General features: G+C 42.6%; 1 protein-coding gene across 3 annotated transcripts in view; it reads right to left on the reverse strand.

Moving 5' to 3' along the window:
- Window positions 1-13,960, reverse strand: part of TAMM41 (TAM41 mitochondrial translocator assembly and maintenance homolog) — a 55,995-nt gene extending 42,035 nt beyond the window's left edge. For 2 of the 3 annotated variants that reach the window (XM_036870273.1, XM_036870272.1), the window contains exons 1-4: window positions 13,590-13,960; window positions 10,947-11,129; window positions 8,457-8,549; window positions 991-1,141 (exon numbers count right to left, since the gene is read on the reverse strand). In XM_036870273.1, the coding sequence (XP_036726168.1) occupies window positions 991-1,141; window positions 8,457-8,549; window positions 10,947-11,129; window positions 13,590-13,724 (562 nt within the window). In that variant the 5' untranslated portion in view covers window positions 13,725-13,960. The remainder of the gene's footprint in view (window positions 1-990; window positions 1,142-8,456; window positions 8,550-10,946; window positions 11,130-13,589) is intronic. The other variant, XM_036870274.1, reaches the window with a different exon arrangement.
- Window positions 13,961-14,170: the final 210 nt, after the last annotated feature.

Genomic DNA, 14,170 nt, shown 5'->3' on the forward strand with positions numbered 1-14,170 from the left:
CGTATTTGCCTCACCTTCAAAAGTCTCCCCAGAGTTCGCTCAGAAAGGAGAAAAGGCTGCTTGTCAGGGCACCAACATCACTGGTCTGCAGACTTCAAATATGTGAATGTCATGCAAGACAAAGAAAGGCTGAGGAAACATTACAAATTAAAAGATAAAAGAGACATGGCATCTAAGTACAATATACGATCCTTGACTGGATCATGTACTTGAAGGAAAAAAATAGTATAAAGGACATTATTGGGACAACTGACAACATTTGGAATAAGGATCATCAATTTGACGGAAGTACGGTACTGATGTTAAAGTTCCTGAATTTGGTGACTGTACTGTGGTTATGTAAGAGAATGTCCTTGTTCTTAGGAAACACGTACTGAAGTATCTGGCCTAAAGGGGACGTGATATCTGTGACCTACTCTCTAATAGTTCAGAAAAAAATATATAATATGGCGTATTTACACATACAGAGGGAGCAGTGGTTCTCAAAGTGGGATCCCTTTGGGAGGGGCATCAGCATCACCAGGAACTTGCTAGAAATACAGATTCTTGGGCCCCATCCCAGACCTCCCAGATCAGCTGTCTTGTCTGTTCTAACAAGCCCTCCAGAGGATTCTGCTGCTCACTAGCTTTTGAAAACCACGGATACAAAATGATAAAACAAGTGTGGCGAAACATTTCTGGGGAAAGGGCATATGGCAGTTTTCTGGATCATTACTGAAACTTCTCTGTACCTTTGAAATTGTTTCAAAATAAAATTGAACAATAACAACAACAAAAAGGTTACCCTATGGAGAGATGTGGAAAGGAAGAGACCCTGGGGGCAAGGAGGCAAATCAAAGAACTCCTGCAGCGACCTGCAAAGAGGTGGTGGGATTCAAGCCTCCGCTGCTGCAGCTCCAGGGCAGGGCGAGGGGCGGGGTGTCTGGCCTGCACAGTCTTCCAACAGCGAATCTCCTTCCTGTAGAAAGTACGGGCATGAAGCCTACTGACCTGAATATGAGAGTCTGGCAATCTCTATAAACAGGTCTTCCTCAGAAAAGCTTTCGGGGAGCATGAGGAAAGCAGCGGTCACAGCACTCTTCAGATTTTTATCCAGGGCTGACCTGAGAGTGACATTCTCATTCATTGCTACGATTTTCACCTGGAAAAAGCAGAACATTCAGAAGAAAAATTCCAGAAGTGGAGTATTGCCCAATCTATGTGTTTATACATACACTGAAACTGTCCTAAACACTTAGCCCTGAAGATCTTTGAGTATTAGGCCAGTTGACATGAAATATTATTCTAATAAGCAATTCCGGAGTCTCCTGTTTTAAGTCCAAATCAGAGAACTCGTGACATAGGAAAGAAAAACAAATATTGTTCTTAAATGAGGAAACTCAACATGAGTTTTGAAAAAGAAGTCAGCACAAAATGGAATAAATGACCTTTGGGAAATTTAGTATTTTTTTATTTTTTAATCTCATTGTTCTTCACTTAATTTTATGGTGGACAAAGGCATTTTACTTCTTTATTTAGAACTCACCTCTGTTCTTAACCATACATAACCTAAGCAGGTCATGCTCTATTTTGAGCTGATTTTGAATGTGACTAAGGAAAAGGGAAAGAAAATTAGCTATAGTAGAATCTGCTGTCTTTGACTTCTCCCATCAAGATACAAATTGCTCCAGTGTGTTCTGATTCGTTTTAAAGACTGCAGACTTCTCCCAATCCATCAAGATACAAATTGCTCCAGTGTGTTCTGATTGGTTTTAAAGACTGCACTGCAGGTAAGAGAATGTGTTCAAGTCCTAGCTCCATCTCTTACTAGCTCTGTGACTATGGGCATCATTCCTTATAAGGAATGCTTATAAGGTTGCTGGGAAGATTAAACGAGATGTTTCATCTGAAGCCGCAGCTGAAGTGAGATTCCTTGTGTGTTTCTTGGTGCACAACGCAAGCGTTTCTCTGAGCCAGGGGTTCTCACCTTTAGTAAGCATCAGAATCTCCTGCAGGGCTTGTTAAACCACATATTATGGGACTTCCCTGGTGGCGCAGTAGTTAAGAATCTGCCTGCCAATGCAAGGGACATGGGTTTGATCCCTGGTCCGGGAAGATCCCACATGCCACGGAGCAACTAAGCCTGTGTGCCACAAATACTGAGCCTGCGCTCCAGAGCCCACATGCCGCAACAACTGAAGCCCGCGCGCCTAGAGCCCGTGCTCCAAAACGAGACGCCACCGCAATGAGAGGCCTGTGCACCGCAACTAGAGAAAGCCCGTGCACAGCAACAAAGACCCAACGCAGCCAAAAAAAAAAAAACAACCACATATTATCAGGCCCATCCTCCAGTGTTTCTGACTCAGTAGGCCTGGATGAGGCTGAAAATGTACATTTCTAACAGGTTCCCAGGTAATTTTGATGCTGCTGGTTCAGGGTCCACATTTTGAGAACCACTGCTCTAAGGTGTATATTTACTTTGAACTAGAATTGCCAAATCGCTCTTTGTAGCGATTGTGCCAATTTGCACTCCTGACATAATCTTAAACTATCATGTTGCTTCTGATTGATTTTTCTCAACAAGCAAAGGGTCTAGAAATCCCTAATAAGGACACGCATGTATCTGAAATGTAACCACCATCTCTAAATCATTTAGTGCTGTCACCACATTTTTCTCGTGTTCTAGAAAGTAGGGCTTAAATTGCCTTTTATTTATCAAATATAGATAATTTCTGACAAAATTCAGATGGCACATAAAAGACACATACAGTATGAGAAACTCCAAACTAAAATTTTATTAGATAGCAAGGAAAGACAGGAATGATGTATATCCCCAAGTACAGTTTCTTCTCTAATTTTTTTTTATTAATTGTGAAAAGCAATATTAGAAAACATACCTATTTTATAAATCTGGCTTAAGAACCTAAAATCTGTCTTTTACCTTTTGTCCCTACTTTTTTTTAAGGGAATATTTATAACGTACTAACCTCTCATGTGATAGGTAAGCTACTTAATTCCATACTACTGCCTCCTCCCTCTTAATTACAAGGACTTAATGGCCCTGAATTAAGCCTTGCAGCACTTGGGTGAGTTCAGTATTATTGCGAACATCTGCAGATAGTCAAAGCAAGGAGCAGTCCAGAAGCATGATCTGCCCAAGGTTGCATAATGAGCTGATGGCAAAAATCAGGGTAACACCCTTGTACTTGGTAAATCCAGCTCTAAATATTTTGAGTTATCCTCATGCATTCTGTTCTTGTTAACTTTTAATTTTGAAAGATGATTAAAACAAAATTTAAGGTCCTATAAGAATTCCTATGTCTATTCCTTGAATAACGTTCCCAAGCCTTATACTCTATACAGAATCAAGGATCTAGGAGGGCAACCTCCTCATCTCACTAACAGGGAAACTGAGGCCCAGAGGGTTAAAAGATCTCCCCACAAGAAACAGTGGCACACCGTACCAGGACCCAGGATTCGTGAAGTGAGCCTGTGAAGCCTGTTTACTTCCAAATTCCTATTCTTCATCCTCATTCACCAGGTCCTGCTCAATAATTCTTCACCCTCTTTTGTGTGTGTGTGTGGGGGGGGTGGGGGAACTTTTTACAGAAACTCAATGAAAATAGAAGTTATTTTGAGATACTAACAAAGATGCAAAGGAAAGAGTAAGTTTGGGGAAATTTTCCTTTTCAATGAAATACCCTCGTTCTCCAAGAAAGTGTCTACGTAAGGTTGTTTAAAAAAAAAAAAAAAAAAAAGGCAGTCTGTTTGCTACTTAAGGTTAAGAGAGTGAAAATAAAAGCATCCTTACTCAAAAGAAAAATGTCAATTCAGAAGACTCTGCTACTGTGCTGATCTGGTTCTCCAGTGTAAGGTGAACTAGGAACTTGTCTCAGAAGCACTGTTATTTGTTGTTCAGAGTGAAAAGCCAGTGAACTCTTGGGACACTGCCAGAGAGGCCTGGGAAAAAAAGAAAGTCCTCAGATTTGTGAATAGCTGTTTGTATCTTACTGGGAATGCCCCGAACTGAACCACAGATATAGCATTAGCACTACTGCCAAGGGGAAAATCTTTACTGGAGAGAGGAAGGGGCAACACTTGAAGGGACTTTCAAAAGCCCAACTTGAGAGATTTGTGAGTACCTTTCAAGATAGAAAAAAAGAGAAAGTCACATGTGGTCTCCTCTATAATAGTCACATGGAGACAGAGCTTGAATTGCAAAGAGTGAAGTTATAGTCACAAAGAACACAGTCCTACCTCGTGTTCAAATACTCGACCATTAACCAAATGACACTTCCTGAAGTAGTTTTCCATTCCAAATGAACAGAAAGGCTAATTTTTGCTTAAGGACCAAAAAGAAACAGTGAACATTTGAGCTGGATTAAAAAAAACCTTATCATCTACCTGTTGGACTATGGGCTCTTGAGGCTAGCAATGTGGTGGTTTTTTAAAAAAATTCTTTTGGCATGCACAGAGAAAAAAACTTAGTTGTCTGCTGAATAAGTAAATGAATGGCTTAATCTTTTCATTTCCAAGGCTGGAAGTCCAAAGATTTGCTCTCAGCCGGGCAGAGCCAAGACTAGTAAGCCAGGCTTTCCAAGTCCCATTCAGGGACCTTTTATACCACTGGGATTTTACTATCTACAAAAAAGTAAATCAACAAAGTTACAACATGGTGATGCTTGCAAACTGTGAATATACTAACAACCACTGAATTGTACACTTTAAAGCGCTGAATTATATGGTATGTGATTATATCTCAGTAAACCTGTTATAAAAAGCTATATGACTAGCAAGTAAAAGAGAAAATATATTGGAATGAATACATTAAAATAAATTAAAATCCTCTTAACAAGGTGGCAAAATACCATTGTTTGCCAATGTGAATGCTTTAAAAATTCAAGCCATATTATCTATACATGAAATACAAAACAACATGAAATACAAAAATCCAACTTATATTAAATAAATTAGAGAAGTAAAAATACTACTTTAGACTTCTTCTGACTTAAAAAAAGATTGGCCACAACAAGGCTCTATTAAATACTTTTCATGTTTCTTGACTTGGGAAACTGCTTGGTAAATAACTCAAACTTAAAGCTGCACTAGAAGTAAAAAAGGGTTATCTCCTCAATTATGAGGTAAGGTAATGGTAAAGTATGGTAGAAATTTAATTTGCACTCAACTTTTTCCAGAAATGTCCATCTTTTTAATCAAAGTACTCCTTTATATATTTTTTTGATAGTAAACTTTATGTTTTAGAGCAGGTTAAGGTTCACAGCAAAACCAAATGGAAAGTACAGAGAGTCCCCATATATCCTCTGCATATTCCTTTTAAAGACTTAAATTGCTAGTGACTGAGAAATTCTACTCTATTTGCAATATGGAAGATAATTTTAGAGCTTTAGACAATATAATTTAATGTAACTCGTTTTAAAACACATAAAAACAAAAAATTCACACTCATTCTCACAATTCTTTCTTAAGATAGTCACCCATTATTTTTGTCCAAAATGCTACCAACCCTTTCTTTTCATCGGATTTGTTTCATAGAGTTTGATTAATATTTGCTGCCACCTAGAGGTAAAAATAGTTAGTTTAAAGATAGTTATCCTAAGAATTCTCCAGTTAACAGCGATTTCTGCGGGAAAGGGAAACTGGAGGCAGGTGTGGGTGGAAGAGTTAATTCACCCATTTATGATTTTTGATTTTTTAAAATCCTGTCATGTTCAACACCTCAAACGGTTTTTAAGATTGTTTAATTTTCTTGTGCTAGAAGCTTCTTAATAAGTCTGAGGGGCAGTCACTGTTATAAAGAACATTTTCTTCTCCAAGTTAGCTGAGAAATGCAGTTTTGTATGATCTGGGTGCAGCTGTCACTACTTGCCTTGAATTGATGTTTTTATTTTTGTAGGATACATGACATTTAGATGAAATGTGAAGTCATTTCCAGTGCTTACATTCTGAGATTTCATGGCATTATAGTTTTCTACAGCCTATTTCTAAAAAAACTTGAACTATTCCAAGCACAAAACATAGTACAGAGAATAATATAACATTTTCACATTCAATATCTCATTTTATCTCAAAATAACTCTGAGACAGGCGAGGACAGAGAGAAGAGAAAGATTGTTTCCTGAGTGTCTACTAGATGCCGGACATTTTAGATCTAGGCATTTCTCAAACACCTTTTGAGGTCGGTGTCACTGGCCTTGTCCCCAGGTGAGGGTGTCACAAGGCCCAGGGAGATTAAGTCACTGGTGCAGGGTCACACAGCTGGGGAGTGTCAGAGCTGGGACCCAAACCCCAGTTCTGTCTGATTCTAAAACACCTGTGTCCTTTCCAGCATTACCATTCTGCTTCCAATTTTCAACACCTTTGTGAAGTAGGCAGGGCAAGGATTGCTATTCCCATTCTACAGAGAAACTACCTGAGGTTCAGAAAGGTAAAACAACTTGCCTAAGATCACATAAACAGCTAATAAGTAGCAGGAATGAATAAGGCCCAAGGCTTCTAATTCCACGTTCATTCATCTTCCCATCAAACTACATATTTTGTATATTTAAAAAGAAACTTGGAAAGAAAAGGAATATCTACAAATTTCCAATTACATTTATTTGCTTAATTATGAGGCTTACTAGTTATCCAGCCTAGAAATGAGAAATTCATCTACATAAATATGAAATTAAATCAGTAAGCCTATTGTTTCCAGACTTAAAACGTGTTTTTACTGAAGTAAAAATTATATACTGTACAGTAAAGCAAACAAATCTAATCAGCACGGCTTGACAAATTTTTACACATGGATGTACCCATGTAACTATCACCCTGATCAAATGCTTCTGTATGTCTTAATGACCTACGCTGTTAAACTTTAAGCCCAGATACAAGGCAAGAGAATCTGAACCTCCCACATATATCAACAGATTTTATGACACAACCAAGTAAGCTAGGACTGTGTAAACTTCTCTAATTTCTTGCCATAGCTGACAAAAAAGAAGCAGCATAGTCACCCATGAGAGGCATTTGGGAATAATTCCTGAACGCTCTTTGGGACCTAAGACCCTCTGACAGCACAGAGAAAATTCTTCCTTGCTGGGAGATTAGCAACTGTGACAACTGCGAATAGTTCTTTTTTTTTTTTAATTTTATTTTTTTAATTTTTTTGGCTGCACTGGGTCTTAGTTGTGGCACGTGGGATCCTCACTGCGGCATGCAGGATCTTTCATTGCAGCGTGCAGGCTTCTCTCTAGTTGTGGCATGCAGGTTTTCTCTCTCTAGTTGTGGAGCGCGGGCTCCAGAGCGTGTGGACTCTGTAGTTTGCAGCACGCGGGCTCTCTTGTTGAGGCGTGCGAGCTCAACAGTTGTGGCACGCGGGCTTAGTTGCCCTGCGGCATGTGGGATCTTAGTTCCCCGATCAGGGATCAAACCTGAGTCCCCTTCATTGGAAAGTGAATTCTTTACCACTGGACCACCAGGGAAATCCTCAAATAGTTCTTAAACTACGAAAATACCCCTTCTCAGAAAACAGACTCTACAACTGCAAAAAAGAAGAAACCTGATATTTGCGAATGCGAGTCAAAAGTTCAAGTCCGGGCTTCCCTCGTGGCGCAGTGGTTGAGAATCTTCCTGCTAATGCAGGGGACACGTGTTCGAGCCCTGGTCTGGGAAGATCCCACATGCCACGGAGCAACTAGGCCCGTGAGCCACAACTACTGAGCCTGCGCATCTGGAGCCTGTGCTCTGCAACAAGAGAGGCCACGATAGTGAGAGGCCCGCGCACCGCGATGAAGAGTGGCCCCCACTTGCTGCAACTAGAGAAAGCCCTCGCACAGAAACGAAGACCCAACATAGCAATCAATCAATCAATCAATCAATATTTAAAAAAAAAAAAAAAAAGTTCAAGTCCACTCGACTTTTTTCCTGTTTTCTGTTTGTTTCCATTTCTAGTAAAGCCGGAGGAGAAGCCTGCCCCTACAGCCTCCTCCAGCAACGCCCCAAACGAGGGTAGGGCCTGAGGAGGAGAATAAAGGGGATCAGAGTCCACTCGCCTCAGAATGATGACCTGTCTCATTCATTTATTCAACAAATATTTGCTGAATGCATACTACATGCCAGGCATCGTCCCAGGCACTGTTGGGACAAATCACTGGACAAACAGTGCCCCATGGCCCTTGCATTCCAGAAGAGGCGGCGATCTGGGGAGGCTGACAGAGGCTCCACCAAGGCACTGGACACCTCTTCTGCCATCCTCCCCGGCCAAACGGACTGACCCTGAACCTGATCCATTCAGACAACTGGAGAATCTTGAGAGGGAGGGAGGGAGCAGGGTAGGTAATACCTGGATACTGTTTGGCAACAAATTCTGTAGGGAGGGAAAGGAGTGTGAAACTCATTTCTATGTCATCGCAGTCACAAAGATCAAAGGAAGGTGAGGTTCAGAGAGGACAGGCATCCCTAATAAAACACTCACTCACCGGTTTTTGGAGTCGTCCAGCAATGTACAAGTTATTCCAGTTGAGGAGATCTTCAATCAAAACACTAGTGCTAATGATGCCATATTTGATAAGCTGGAAAAGAAAAGAAATGGGCATGAAAAAGAGCAAAATACCACACTGATCCTTATGCAAGTACAAAACATAAAGAAATAAAATAAATTTCTGACCAGAGCAGAAGCTTGATTTCCAAAGCCACTCAAACTGCCTACCTTGTAAAAATACACATCTCCACAAAATCTTTTGCAAAGGATTAGTTTCCAAGACTGTGTGTTTCCTCAGGTATTCGAGGTGAAGTGACCACTGTTTTAACTCAGGCTCTTGTGACGTTAGAGGCAGAGTGGCTCTTAGAGGCTGTCTGGTACTGGTTCTCAGTGGACTGGAAATAAAAAAACTGGTCCTTCACCACAGACACTTCGAGAAGTGATAATATAGTTCACGTTTCTCATTTGAGAAATAAGAAACCTGAAGCTCAGAGAGAATAAATGATGTGCCCAAGATGGCACCACAGATAGCAGAGTTAAACTAGGTCCCTGAATTTCAATCTGGGCTTCCAATGTTTGTTTCATTACAAAGCACAAGAAATTTTCTTTAACGTTTTCACTGACATCCTTTACATGGTGAATTTCTCTTTCACTATAGACTATTTCAAACACTTTTATAATCACAAAGCAACATTCAAAAATAAAACCTCTTTATCAGTGCTGAACACATGGAATTATGGTCAAGCTCATTTCAATAGTAATTCACAAAAACCCTGAATGCAGTTGTTCCAGGTTATGAAATCCCATTTGCTTCAACAAATATCTTCAGACTCACTTCATTGAACTTCAGTACCCAAACAGCCTTCTCAGGCTGCAAATATCTAAAAAGTAGCTAAAGAATTTCAATTAAAAAGTACAGTCCCTTTGGCACATAATTATGCCCAAACATTGGGTTACTGGAGCTTGTAATATGATTTGAAACTACTAATTAGAGATCGGCTCAGCATAATATTAATACGGAGAAAGAACAAAGCTACGCGTCCGGCAGGACTAGAGTGGATGTGCAAGGTTGGGCTGAATAACCTTCTTCCCTCCACTCTGGCCATAGTATTGCAGACAGCCCTTCTTGCTGCAGGCGCGTAACAGCTGAGAGGTAATGGGTCTGTCACTAAATAACTAGGGAGGTCATTTCCTCTCTCTGAACCTTGGTTTCCTCAGCTGCAAACCACAGGTGGTGTCGGATGGGACCTTAACCATAAAAGTAAATGTATGGCCCAAAGATGTCACCAGTCAATCACAGTGCTCATTCCTGCCACGTTCAGATAGGTCTTCAAAATCCTTCTCAAGTCAGTACTCCAACCTCCTGCCCTTCAAAGTGTGGTCCATTGACCAGGAGCACCAGCATCACCAGATGCAGAATATCAGGCTCCAGTCCAGACCAACTGAATCAGAATCTGCATTTCAAAAAGAGCCTCAGGTGACTCGTCTGTACATCAAAGGATGACTGCTCTAAGCCATCAGCAGCAGGGAGCAAAGCTGGCGCAGCACGTCATCCTCAGCCCAGCTGACCTCTAGGAGGCGTCTGACTCAGTTCCCCACTGGTCCTCTCAGACTGGGGTCCTGCCTAGTTCCTGGAAGCCCTTTTAGAGCCTGGGCCCTCCATGTGAAAGACGGCTGGGCAGGGTTCCTGCTGTCACACAACCCTCTGCTGGGATCTGGGTTCTCACCTGCTCTCCAATACCCCTCATCAAATTCCACCCACCCGATGGCAACAAGAGGCACCACATGCTCCCATCTACCTGTGAAACCCTCTCCTAGGATACCCTCTTCACTTCCAACTTCTTTCTGGGAGTGTCTGCCCCTCTGTATGTAGATAAGATTAATTTCCACCCTGATCCACAGTGGGCCTGCCTATTCCTCCCACTGCCCAAACCAGTGGTTCTCAAAGTTTGTTTCAGGCCAGTAGCATCAGCAACACTTGAAAGCTTGTTAGAAATGCAAATCTTTGTTGCTAAGAGAGTAAACCTTAAAAGTTCTCATCACCAGAAAAAAAAAAAATTGTAAATACATGTGGTGATGGATGTGACCTAGACTTATTGTGGTGATCACCTCACTATATATATATAAATATCAAATCATTACGTTGCACACCTAAAACTACTACAATGTTATATGACAATTACCGCTCAGCTTTTAAAAAATGCAAATCCTCAAACCCTACCCCAGACCTACTGAATCAGGAACTCGGGGGGTGGGACCCAGCCATCTGTGTGTCCTAAAGGCACTCCAGGTGATTTTGATGCACACTAAAATTTGAGAACCAGAAAAAATTTGGCCAAAGGCAAAAAATAAAAACAGTCACATTCACCACCTTCATCCAGCAAAAGTGTGAACATTTCCTAACTGTAAGAACACATTTATTTAGCTGGTATTCTATTAACAAAGGTTAATAACCACCCAAGTAAGACAAAGGCCCGCTGTCACTTACCCTCCCATCACACATGATCAATGGGTTGTAGTAAACCCCGGCGCCGTAGTTATTCTGGACAGTGGTGATAAACCTGGGCCCCAAAACTTTTAAGAAAGAGTAATGGTTCCAATTTTTCTTCAGGTTTTTTGAATGCCATGCAACAGGGTCATCGACAGTGAACACGAAGTCCAGCATGGCATTCTGGGAGGGGAAGGAAAGAGAATAATTTTAGTTTTAATTCCCAGAAAGGCACCTAGGCAGAGCGGAAAGTTCTAAGACTCTGCTGCTGTGATTAACAGCAGACCCAGGGTTGTCATCAGAAACTTAAGCAAGTCTCTGGAACCAATCTGAGCTTCGTTTTTGTCAACGCACATAATAACAGTAACACTTATTGATGTTCCGGACCTCTTTTAAACACTTTATATATTATACATATAGTAACTCTTTTTAGCCTCATAACAATCCTACAAGGTAGGTACTGTCATTATCCCATTTTCATAGGAAAGGAAACCAAGGCACAGAGTAAGTTCCTTGCCCAAGGACACATGGCTAATGAGTGACAGACATAATCTGGTGCCAAATTCTGTGCTGGACCACTATGCTACACTGTCTTTCACCTAAATCTAGTTAAACATGCTCTACTTTTCTCCTAGATCAAATAACACCATATGGACAAGCTCTATAAAGCGTTATGTAAAGGGAAATGTTATTTTAACTCTAACCCATTCGCCAACCACTCACTGAGCACCTACGATGAGCTCTGATAGGTCCTGGGATAGAGGTAAAGGCCTCAAAGTCTACTGGGGAGAAGAGACAGGTTGCTAGCAAAAGGACTTGGTAGGAGAACACAAAATGCACTAATTTCACTCAGAATGGGGTCAGAGAAGAAGGAGGAATTTTCCTACAGGTTCATATTCTTCCAGACTCTGATAAGTCTGAGTCTTAAAAGAATGTGCAAGAGTTAAGTGGGCTTGGTGAAGTACTAGGAGGCCTGAGGAAGGGAGGGAGTACTGTTAGAGGAAAACACTCTTGTGGAGATGAGAGCCGGTAGGACTGGAATGGGACGCAGGCAGGGGAGTGGCGGGAGATGGGACCAGAGAGGGAGGCTGGTTGCCATGCTAAGAAGTGTTCCTGCAGTAGAAAGGGAGGAGGAGAGACTAAAGGATGGAAAACCACACGAGGCTAACTGCCACTAAGGCACTGAGGGCAGGGGCTCATCTGGGAGAGACTTAGGTGCTGGAGTTTACTTGTTAACTTGTAGGGAATGAGGGTGAGGGAAAAAGAAGGACCCTTTCTTGGAGGGAATTCCAGGTCTGCTCAAAGGAAAATCTACACAGGAAAATGAAGAGGCAGCTATAGAATCAGGAGGCCAAGGCCTGTTCTGAGTTTCCCACAGTGTGATCCACAAATCAGTGGTGATACTTAAGAGTTGGGGTGGACATGTTTTTTAAAAATTTATGTTAATGTATGTTACAAGAAAATAACTAGCCTATGGCAAACTACAATTAGGTTGCCCAAACTATATGCCCCAAATCTGTAATTTCTCATATGCTGTCAATTTAAGGAAAACTATTACTTAAATACTAGTATAGGTGGGAAACAGGAAATCCAAGCAACGGTACAGACGGCCTCACCAGGAAGCGAACAGATGAAGGTTAACTGAAAGACAGATTACAGCCAGGTGTCCAAATCCACGAGGCCCTACTGCAAACTGCACACTACCATTTCCTTCATTTATTAAAGAAACCCAGTCCAGAACACGAGTTGCACAGACAGAAAACATCTCTATCTAGACTCCTGCTCCTTTTACATTAATTCAGCAAGAGCTCAAAAGCTGTATCAAAGTCAATTAAAAGCCTCATTTAAATGAAAAAGATCTGCCTGCCACTTGTCTGCTAGGTCTTGAATCTTGTCGCCACCTTGGAAGCAAAGTTTTTTTTCCATTTGCAGAAGAAAAAAAAAACCTGCAATCACAAGGAAAACTGTACCCTCACTACTGTTGTGTTCAGCCAACTCCGAAGAGAACAATGCCTAGCCCTAAACAGACTCTTGTTAAATGTCCTGAGCAGGGACAAATATACTGGTCATCACTAACTTCTGCTGTTAGTTAACGTCACTGCACATCCCCTGACCCTACAATCAGTCCGTCAGCTTCCCGAAGTCAGGAGAATCATTTTTTATTTTCTCCTACAGCCAGAGACGTGATTCTCAAGTTTGGCTGCGTAGTAGAATCACCTGGGAAGTTTTAAAAATTCCTGAAGCCCAGGCTCATCTCAGACCAATTAAATCTCTATCTCCGCAGTTGAAACCCAGATATCAGTATTTTTTTAAACTTCCCAGAAAACTCCAATGTTCAGCCAAGGCTGGGAAGACTGAACTAGCTCCTGGCAAATATTTCTTTTCCTTTCTTCCATCTTGTCCCCGCATCAGCTCTTCCCTCCGCATGACTGCACCTCCCGCTCTAGACCTAAGCTGACTCCTACGTATCTTCAAAACTCAGCTCACGCTGTCGTTCTACTAGGAGCACTTCTGTACGGTTTGTACTTTGCCAGTTGATACGTGGAGTGCGCAGAGCAGACAGGCAGCTCTAGGGCTCTGGAGGGACTGAAGGCAAAGGGAACTCGTGAGAACATTCCCAGCGTGGGGCCGGCCCGGGCTCACCTTCTGGTCTGAGCTGGGCCCCGCCTGGCGGTACACCCCCGAGCCGTAGGCGAAAGCCAGGCTCAGCTCCTCGGGGAAGTGAGACAGGATCTTGCGAAAGGCCACCCCCGAGCTCTGCAAAGCCTGAAGAGCCATGGGGCCGGGGCTCAGACAGGGACCCTTGGAGGACAGCAGGCGGGGAACGAGTACCCGCTCAGGGTGGGAGATGGAAGCCGGAGACCGGCCCAGACGGGAGAAGGCTGGAGCCGGGGGCGGGGAGTGGAGAAGCCGGCAAGGACTCGGGGCTGCAGACCAGTCAGACACGAGGCCGGTAGGCACCCGGCAGGGAACCGGGTGGGCGTCGGTCAGGCTTGTCTAGCGCCCACCCCGGGCCACGCCTCCTACACGCACACGTGCTCCGAAGGCGCAAGAGTAAGAGCAGGCGCTCGCGCGCGAGCGGGGACGCGAGGCCTTCGCAGAGACCCCTGGTGGTCGGAGGAGCGCACTGCAGGCTGGCAGCCTGGGACGGTGACCTGGACATGAGTGGGGGAAAGTAACAGCTGATTGAACTGCTTTTGAACCTTAATAATTCTTTTTTGTTC

This window comes from Balaenoptera musculus, chromosome 11 (genome assembly GCF_009873245.2).
Source record: "Balaenoptera musculus isolate JJ_BM4_2016_0621 chromosome 11, mBalMus1.pri.v3, whole genome shotgun sequence".
Classification (NCBI taxonomy): Eukaryota; Metazoa; Chordata; class Mammalia; order Artiodactyla; family Balaenopteridae; genus Balaenoptera; species Balaenoptera musculus.